Source organism: Aegilops tauschii, chromosome 2 (assembly GCF_002575655.3).
Source record: "Aegilops tauschii subsp. strangulata cultivar AL8/78 chromosome 2, Aet v6.0, whole genome shotgun sequence".
Lineage (NCBI taxonomy): Eukaryota > Viridiplantae > Streptophyta > Magnoliopsida > Poales > Poaceae > Aegilops > Aegilops tauschii.
The window spans coordinates 199,878,624-199,888,043 of record NC_053036.3 but is presented as its reverse complement, the minus strand read 5'-3'; the positions used below and the strand labels follow the sequence as shown (position 1 = coordinate 199,888,043).

The following is a 9,420-nucleotide window of genomic DNA, read 5'->3' as shown; positions in this document are numbered from 1 at the left end:
GGGTGTGCTGACTGTTGATTGAAGGAAGAGGGAATAGCCAATGTGCCACCGACTTGCAGGCCGGGGGGAGAACAAGGGCGAGCGTCCACGCCGACGCAAACACGGCCTAGATTTGGACCTGAAATGAGTCACGCACGGACAAAAAGCAAACGTTCATTCGTTTGAGTCACCGCGTTGGGACTACTTTTATATCCGTTTCGATCAAACCCATTCGTTTGAGTCGCCGCGTTGGGACTACTTTTGTGTCCGTTTCGATCAAACCCAAACGGACACACACGGACAGTTTGTTTCAATCCAAACCCAAACGGACACACACGGACAGTCTGGGTCCGCGCCTTGGAGTTGCTCTAAGCATTCTCGAACCGGGACGGATACTTGGCTGGCTCGTGCTAAGTTGCTCGCATCCATGTGCATTACATTCGCGGCCCAGAACAAGCATTTGCATCAGAGCGAGCAAGGGACCCTGGTTTCTCAGCTCTTGTCAGGATGAAGCCGTGACCCGTGAGAAACTGAAGGAGTGCTGCGACTATGGAGGATGTATCATCCTAACACTCTCCAAAGCTGGTATTGCAAATGAGGCTTTGGAATGGAGCATCAGGAAGGACCTGGTTGAGTGCATCGTCTTGCTTCAGGAAAAATAGGAAACAAACTGATAGCAAAATTCTTCAGAAAAACATAAACTGCATCGTTGAGGAGCTTGCAACCGCTGAGATGCCTCACGGGTAGAAGACCCAAAAAAATGATTTCTCAAATTATCAGTATAGGGGAGGACGCAGGGAAACCAATATCAAACATCATATATCACCCAACACCAACACACAGTTCCACTCCGCTCCCTTTCTGTCATATCTAATCATTATACTCGTAAATAGCAACAAAGCAAACAAAAAGACCAGCAATAATGAACAAATGAAATTTACTCACGTCAACCAATGGCCCTAATTAATAAGCTGCTGCAGATCGATGCGCCACGATGAGGCTAGCTGCTTCATTATCTGAACTGGTGTCGCCCCCTCCCAATCATCAGGCAGCTCGATGGCAGTAGCTTCGTGAAGTCCGAATAAGAGGTCATTCTTTGCATCTCGAGGGATTCCAAGATAGTCGGATCCATTTTCCATCACCAGATCAGTCAACTGCATCAACAACCAGGACAATCATGATTTACACAAGTTGCTCAGGCAATGCATTCAAGTATTCAACTCAAATGTTAAAACCGTAAGATTCCCGACTTCTGAGTACACAACCAATCATACCAGTCTAATAACATCTCTTCCAAGAAAACTTTTGTTTGACCAACATGCTGCCTACCGTTTAGTAAAAAAGAAAATAATATATAATCACAATTATAGTTTCTATACCACCATCTGGCAGCAGTAGCTATGCCTGAACAGAACATAAGTTATGGTACTGCATTGGCTTCACAAGTAAATAGAAATAACTGCATCTCTATTAGTTCCACGACATATTAAATGTTATCTGTACTGTCCAGCAAACAAAACAAAACTATGACCTCCCTTCCGAATTATAAGACGCCTTGGATATTTTAATATGGACTACATATGACTGAAATGAGTGAACAAACACACTAAAACGCGTCTATATACATCCGATTCAGAAAAAGTTAGAACATCTTATAATTCTGAACGGAGGGAGTACAATTTAACAAATGAAACTCATTTGATCACTGAAGAAAGCATAGCTATCATTCACGTACTTCACGATCTTCCTTGTAGCAATCCAGTCAAAATGAATGGCTTTCATTCTAGACCAAATGAAAAGCCAGGAGTCTGTTTGAGAAGGCAAAAGGACCACTTGTCAATCAGTTGCACTTCTGTTCTCTATCTAATGATTTTCTACCAAGAATATGTTAAAAATGATTCCTCTAACTTAGTTGCGTAGCTAATTACTACCTCTTCCCTATTTACAGCGCCCTCATATTTCGTGGTTTAACTTTGACTATCAATGTGATCAATTATAACCACTCAAAAAAATGTGATCAGTAATACACGAGTCATGTGTTAAAAAGTATACCGTTGAAACTTTTTCTGGATATGAATTTCAATGGGTATGATTTTTCTAGTGCATAACCAATGTTCCATTGGTCAAATTATTGGTCAAACTTTAACCTCGAATCGTGTGAGTGCCACATAAACTGGGACGGTGGGAGTACATAGTTATTGACGGTTAAACTCATGGTAGATGCCTTTTTTACGGGTTGTAGGTGCAAGTTCTACAAGGCAAAACCCTTGCCCGCTTAGCCCACCTAGACTGATTTAGGTGTCATCATTATGGCTGCCCAGCGCCAAGCGCTTTTTAGAACACTGGTTGATAGTTAGACGCTATTGATTGATCGTCTAACTTCCCTACTCAAATATATTCCTCATTCCTGGACAACTTGGAAACATTTAACCATTCACCAATACCAAATCGTATTCACTGCTCCATGAATACCATGCACACTTAACAAAAGCAACATACCAGGTGAACAAGGCCTACTTGGTGAACAAATGCACAAATTCCATGCGATGAGGTTTTTGGAATATTATACATGGCTCATTTGCCCAAAGGCAGATGTGGGGTGCAGTTTGGTCCCACTTGCATCTCGGCCACAATGATGAGACCAAATGGCTGGAATTGGATTTATGCATTTGTTCACCATATAGGCGGGGCCTTGTGCGCGACATATATTGCCCAAAACGAAAGCAATATCCACAACTATTATAAAAGCACAATGCCCAAATATTGGAAAATATACTAGGCAGAACTGTGAATTCAGGAAACCGTCAGTATCTTCAGCTCCATCCCCACTAACATCAGGACAGCATCATATTGCCACATCCAAATTTCCTAAACTAATTTGAAATGTTCATGGTATGTTATCTCACCAAAAGGAACGGATAGTTGTGCACACGATACTAGAACAATATGCAATTTTCAGTAAAGAACAATATGCAACTGTTTAAAAATGCTTAAACACATGCACACTGAAATGCACTCTTTAGAGTGGTGTGCCGAGTCATAACATGAAATAGCACTTGATTTTTCTTTTTATAGTTCAGCACCAGTTTTGGCGTGAAAAGGAAAACAACTTTGACATTTCCCTGGTATAGTTGTCACTAAGTCTACAAACATCCCCAGCATTTCAGATAGAATAATTTTGCTCTTAAAATGGAAAATAGTAGTTTACCTGCTGAAGCCAACTCAAAGCTATATCATAGAAGCTTTCTTCTACAAGGAATTGTCCAACAGCATGTAGAACCTCATTTGAAACCTCGTTCGACAGTTGATCGACGACTGGTCCAGTTTGCTCCATTAACTTTACAAGTAGCTCAGCATCTCCAGTTGAAAGAACCTCAGCATAAGCCGAATCCATGTCACCAACATGAATAGCATCCATCGCGCGAGTCCAGGATTCCCAAAGTGGACCTCTTCCATCCCCTTGACTGTCATCATTCAAAGCCTCACCATCAAGCTCAGGAATTGCAACTCTTGCAGCAGCCCTTGAACTTCCATTATCTTCACCAGCTACTCTAATAGCTTCCAGTGTCGCCTCATCTTTCGAGGCCCTCCATGCACTTCGAGCAGAAGGACCCTCCCCAAACCTAAATGGCCCCTGTCCTTTGTCCCATCCTCGCCTCGGACCCGCTTGATCATTACCATTTCTGGGTACCCTGGTGTCAGATGAAAAAGAATCTAATCCTCTCCTGGAATTCATTCCGCTTCGTGATCCAGAATAAGCGTATGAATCCCATTGCTCAGAATCTGGTCTCCAGGATGGGCTTCTTACACCAGAAGCCATGCCATCTGCAGAAAAATACCTATCGGCGAATCCTATCCTTCCATCGCCACCCCTACCAAATTTCGAATTAGAATACTCATGAAACCCATTGTATTTCGCAGATGATCTGCCAGGAGATGAATCAAAGCCCAGGGTTGAACCACCACCTCTCCTGCCTGATGACAATGATATATCCCTAGCCATTTCCTCGACAACCCTCTCAAGACCACGTACTCTGTTTTCGAGAGTAACCATGCTGTCATGAGATCCTCCCATGAAATCCTGAAATGCGCAAAACACAAATGATATTAGGTAGCTTTCCAAAAGATGTCTAATAAACTTAAAATCTCTCCTCATAAGTAGGACATCATAATGATATGTGGTATCATTTGGATAAGTAACAAACGATTAGTCAATCACCAAGCAAAACATAGTTAAAAAAGGCTCGCCTAGGCTCTAGGCGATAGCGAAATACCTAGCACTTAATGTGCGCAAAATTGCACTTAAGCATGCGCTTTGGTCAGAAAAACGCAAGGCGGTGGCAAAACACACAAGTAACGCCTAGCACTTTTTTTAATTTTGATCCGAAATGACTGTAAATGCAGTCGGTTTTACATCCAACAAGTATAGAAGATTATTTCTAAATAACTAAACAATATAAGCCCGGTTCATTTGTATTACTATGTAAGATCATAGCACACAAAGATTGGCAGCAGCACCACACAAAGACAAACATGCCATAGGACAATAGATTTATAATTTTCCTTTCACATACACAATTGCAGAGAGATTCAAATGTTACATACTCGGAATGTATTTTTCCTACCATCAATCTGGAAATTAAAAAGGTGTGATATTTTATGACTGTACAGTTAGAAGTAAAAGAACGAATCAAAATTCAGAACTTCCTATGCTAAAAAAATCAGGATGGAATAAACCTGAACAAAACTAACCTGCAACATGTTCATGAGACTTGTTTGCTGTCTCTCCAACTGTGATAACTGCTTCTGTATGACTAACCAGTTTGTTTTATTATTTATGAAGGGGCCATCTCCTGGTATAGTCATTGGTGCAGAATCTTTTGCACTGGTTTCACACCTATCTTCAACATCAGATGGTCTAGCCTTTGCGTCTTTGTTTCTATTTCCTCTTTGGCCAGCCCATTTATTTCGAACACTTTGAAAACTAGAGCTAGCCCGCACTTGAGTCAGGCTTCCTTCATCATCTGCAGATCCATTGCTATTAGCTGCACCAACAGGATCGCCATCTACTTCCTCTGGATCATCTTCGCTTTGTAGATGAGATTGTAGAGTCTTGCGGGGAACTACCACCTCAACAGCCAAGTCATCTGTGGTTCTCGTCTCAAGCTTTTGAAAAAAATCAGGGTTCAGTTCCCTGTCAGTTAGTGTAGGTCTTTTCTTCAAGAGAACTGCTGCTTTTTCAGCTATGCTACTGCCCTTTGCTTTCTCATTATTGCTAGGTGAATCCAGCTTCGTTTCACTGCCAGTTGCTTCCTTAGTTTTACCATCTTCTGCGCGCAAATTGTTTAACATTAAGCATACAGATATATAGTAAACACCCTAGTAATACCATGCACTTGTTCAACAAAAGAAAAGGTTGATACCATTTGTATCTTCACCTGTTAATTGCTTCCACAACTGCACAGCATCAATCACGCTATCTCTGACAGGCCTTACCTGGAATTATGTTTACAGGAACAACATATCAAATCATTATGGATATGACTTGTGGCCATCTGAAAACAAATGGAACAGCAGCACATCCCACATTTTCGATAGAGTGAGGTGGATTATTTATTACCTTATCAAAACGGCAAGCCTCAAGAGCAGCTATGGTTGGAGCAGCCCCATCACCTATCAAGTGACCTGAATAGGTAGCCAGGACACACAATGTGTCAGCAGCTGCTTTCCTGGTAGCCCAATCACTGTTCTCAAGACAGTCACGGATACTTTGCAGTGTCTGTTGCATATTCTGGGGACTGATCGCTCCAACCTGAAAGGCAGGAAATCAATCATCAACAGATACTCAATCAAGGATGTCAGTAATCATGCTGATAGTTTCTATGATTCTATCACCACGGTGATTTATGAAATATGCAGAAAGACTAGCAATTGCGTAAGCAGCAAGTTTCCATTATAGACCATATGAAGCTCCTAATTATACAACGAAAGCAATTCGGCATTCCAGTCTTATGGATGAAGCCAGAAAATGAGTGCAGAACACTTGCATGGGTGCATAAGATCATATATGACGCATTGGAGCCTGGTAATATCAATCAAAGTAACAAAGTAACGCTCAAAAACATAATCCAACATATTAATCTCTAGAAGTCAAGCCCTCACCAAACAAAAGGCCTAAAGCTCTTAACTATTCGTCTTACACTCCCAAGTGCGCACAACGATACTAACACAATAAATTCCTTAGCTCAAATAGCCAATGAGCAATAGAATAGGTCCAAAAAAACAGTCTTCTACTCTATTAGCCTCAGCTGGTACATGAATGAATACACCGACTTATCCAACATATCAGGAAAAAAATACACGCCATATGCCTATGAGCAGGTAAAAGAAGAATGTATTGTAATCCTAGCTAAAATGGCAAGAATGAAGAGTTGCCAGAAGCAACTAGAAGTTCAGCTAAGATTCTATTTGAAGCTTTAATCCTAACTGCATAATACTTTAGATTGTTCATGCCTTCATGGAGCCAAACAGTATTTAAAAAGAAACACAGCCTTATATGCCCAGTGGCGGGAAATAAATGCCAAAGATCCACCAAAGTCACACTCATGATATCGATTCTTCACCGTTCTAAAATAGTGGTCCATTCGCTTGACAGTAATTCACAAATATTAGCATATAAGGCTAGTATTTCCATCCTAACAGCTGACAATGAGATATAGAGGCCACATCCGAAACTGACTAATATGATTGTAACTAAGGAAGACATTCCCATCTTCAGACATAAAACCAATGTGGGTGGTCTGGATGACTTTAGGATTACGGGATTAGCCACTACAGACAGGCAGGCATCTCCAACAAAAATAACAACTACTAGCAGTCTAACATGAAGTCTCATCGCCTAGAATATTTTATGTCAATGACTCAATTCATCAAGCATATAGCAAGCAAGACAGAAATTAGGGAGCCAGCCTATACCTGAGCTAAGCTTCCGATGACATTGAGCAGTGACCCCTTGGCCTGCACACCCTGTCCGCCGACCAACTTGAAAACCCTGGAACCGAGCTTCCCAAACATCGCCAACACCCCAGGTCCAGGGCCTGCCCCCTCCACTGTTTTTGCCAAGCAGGCCGCGGCCCCGCTCTGCACAGTCTTGCTCTGCTCTCCCATGACCTCGAAGAGCGGCTTCACGAACAGTGCGACGGTCCCATTTCCCGCCTCACCAGCTGCTGAAGCAGCAAGCGGCCGGAGGTACACCGCCGCTAGTTGCCCCGCGGCGTCGCGGCACGCGTCCCGCACGGACGAGTCGGAGGCCGTGTCCTTGAGCCGTCGCGAGAGATGCGCCATCACCTTCTGCAGGTGCGGCGCCGCGGCGTCAGGGTGCGCCGCGCAGAGCGTGGCAAGGAGACGTATCGACTCGCGCCGCGCCGGCGAGGCGAGCCCCTGGGTGTCGGACGCCAGCGCGTGGAGGAGCATGGGCACGGCATCCGGGGACGGCGGCGACCGGATGAAGCGGTCGAGTTCCTCGACGGCGATGTGGTGCGTGTCGCGGTCAGAGAGCTTGGCGAGCGCGGAGAGCACGCGCGACTTGAGCTCCGCCATGGCAGCGCTCTTGGACGGCGCCGCGCCAGCGGCGGCCGCGGCGGAGGCAGGGTTCGGCGGCTGCGCGGTGGTGGGCGACCTGGGATGCGATTTGGTGGATGATTTGGAGATCGCGGTCGCCATTGCGGCGGGTTCGCGTGGGGAATCTGGGGAATGCAAGAGTGGGGATGGGGATGGCTGCTAGTTCAGATTTGAACTGGTGGGATGTGGGATTTGGGTTACAATTGGAGGCATCCGGTGGCGAATTCGGGGTGGATTTGGTGGGATTCGTGGAGCTTTTGAATCGGTCGATGGGTTTGGGGCTGGGTTTTGTGGACGATTTTTGGGATGGGACGGTGGGATCTCGCCTTTGGAGCGGAGATGGGTGGTGGGGTGGGGGAAGACGAGGAGTGAGCGAACGAGTTCAAGATTCTTCCGAGACGATTGGTGAGAAGGGTGGAAGAGGGTGGGTGGGCCACCTTGTTAGTACTCCTACTCGGCATGGGAATATTAAGCCGGAAGGAAATGATTTGGAGCTGTCAATAACTTGGGCCCATCTTGTCACCAATCGACTCTTTATAATTTGAATGATGAATGATTTGAAGATTGTTCGCCACGCCTGCCGCAACCAGGGATGAAAACGGACCAGATTTGGAATGATAATGGTCATGCCATATCATATTCCACTTTTTTTCAAAATCAAAATCAGTACGGGCACAATGATGATGCATAAACGAATACGGGATACAGCCAAATAACAGAAACAAATATGGTACGGTAATGGAGCGGTGGCGGACCGAAAGCGAACAAGAAAATTCGGACAATACAAGAAAAAGAACCTGCCTCAACAAGACCATGAATAATAATTTTTTGATAGGTAGATCCTCCAGGTGAAGTTGGTCCTCCAAGTTAGGGTTCTCTTTCCCCTTGCAACTGTGGTGGCTAGGGCAGTCATTCCCTACAAGCTTCATCAGCGAGCCCGAGGATCCACCTCCCCCCTGCGTGCTGCTCATGCGGCCGATGGCGGGGAGGGGATTCCGGTGCCTCGGCTCTAGTTAGTAACTTAGGTTAGAGTTTTTCCTTGCTTCATCTTTGAATAGGTCTTCTGAACTTCGATTCTACTTGAGATCCTCCGTTGGTACGGAGTCAATGGAGCTCCGGCGTAGATTCATGTTGTCTTCCGGCGAGGTTAGGGTTTCTCGTCGTGCATACGTGACGACGAAATTTGTTGTCGGTCGCTTTAGATCGATTCAAGGGTTCAATGGTGTCGGGTGGTAGGTGCGACATATGCCAACGGGTGGCTTATCATTGTGGGAGCCAGTAAGACGTCGCCGGTGCCTGGAAACGGGATGAGGCGAAGACATGCACGCCGGCGGATCTTACCCAGGTTCGGGGCTCTCCGTGGAGATAACACCCCTAGTCCTGCTCTGCGGGGTCTCCGCATGATCACTAGATCAATACAAGTAGCTACAAGTGCTCCTTGAGCTGTCTGGCTAGAGGAAGAAGAAGGGCAAGGCTAGCTCTCCTTTTCTCTCTATGTGGTGTGTGAAACTCTATGAGATCAACCCTTTGCATGGGTGTCCCGGGGGATTTATATAGGCCTACCCCCAGGGGTACAATGGTAATTCGGCTAGGCGCGGGTCCCAGCCGTCAGTGTCCGTGTTCGCCGGCTTCTCCGTCGGCCATTGGGGCCCGCCGACTGGTGGGTCCCGCCGGTTGCCGGCCTCTTGGCCGACAGGCCGGCCCCACCGCTTGGGGGCCTTGCCGGCGGCTGGTTACTGTTGCCTCGCCCCTGATGACGAGGGCTTTGTCGAGGTAAGCGTGGCTACAGTGCCGCCGCCTTGCGGGCTCTCACTGTAGTCT

General features: G+C 45.6%; 1 protein-coding gene across 7 annotated transcripts; it reads right to left on the bottom strand.

The window, feature by feature from the left end:
* Positions 1-712: 712 nt before the first annotated feature.
* LOC109766686 (TORTIFOLIA1-like protein 1) lies at positions 713-8,039 on the bottom strand. 7 transcript variants are annotated; one of them, XM_020325466.4, is made up of 7 exons: positions 6,955-8,039; positions 5,600-5,791; positions 5,403-5,475; positions 4,732-5,309; positions 3,188-4,060; positions 1,715-1,787; positions 713-1,133 (listed from the first exon to the last, which is right to left on the bottom strand). In XM_020325466.4, exons 1-6 carry the CDS (start codon positions 7,699-7,701, stop codon positions 1,758-1,760), a joined length of 2,493 nt encoding a protein of 830 aa, XP_020181055.1. In that variant the 5' UTR covers positions 7,702-8,039; the 3' UTR covers positions 713-1,133; positions 1,715-1,757. The 7 variants fall into 7 exon arrangements, with proteins under 7 accessions (XP_020181055.1, XP_073364455.1, XP_073364456.1 ...); XM_073508354.1 differs by having other exon boundaries at positions 4,732-5,306; XM_073508355.1 differs by having other exon boundaries at positions 5,418-5,475.
* Positions 8,040-9,420: the final 1,381 nt, after the last annotated feature.

Excerpts from the sequence above, each read along its gene's own strand:
- LOC109766686 (XM_020325461.4), bottom strand. The coding sequence starts at position 7,701 with ATGGCGACCGCGATCTCCAAATCATCCACCAAATCGCATCCCAGGTCG. Across the intron at positions 5,476-5,599 it reads AGGCTTGCCGTTTTGATAAG|GTAAGGCCTGTCAGAGATAG; the intron begins GTAATAAATAAT and ends ACATAATTCCAG. Across the intron at positions 5,310-5,402 it reads AACAGGTGAAGATACAAATG|AAGATGGTAAAACTAAGGAA; the intron begins GTATCAACCTTT and ends ATTTGCGCGCAG.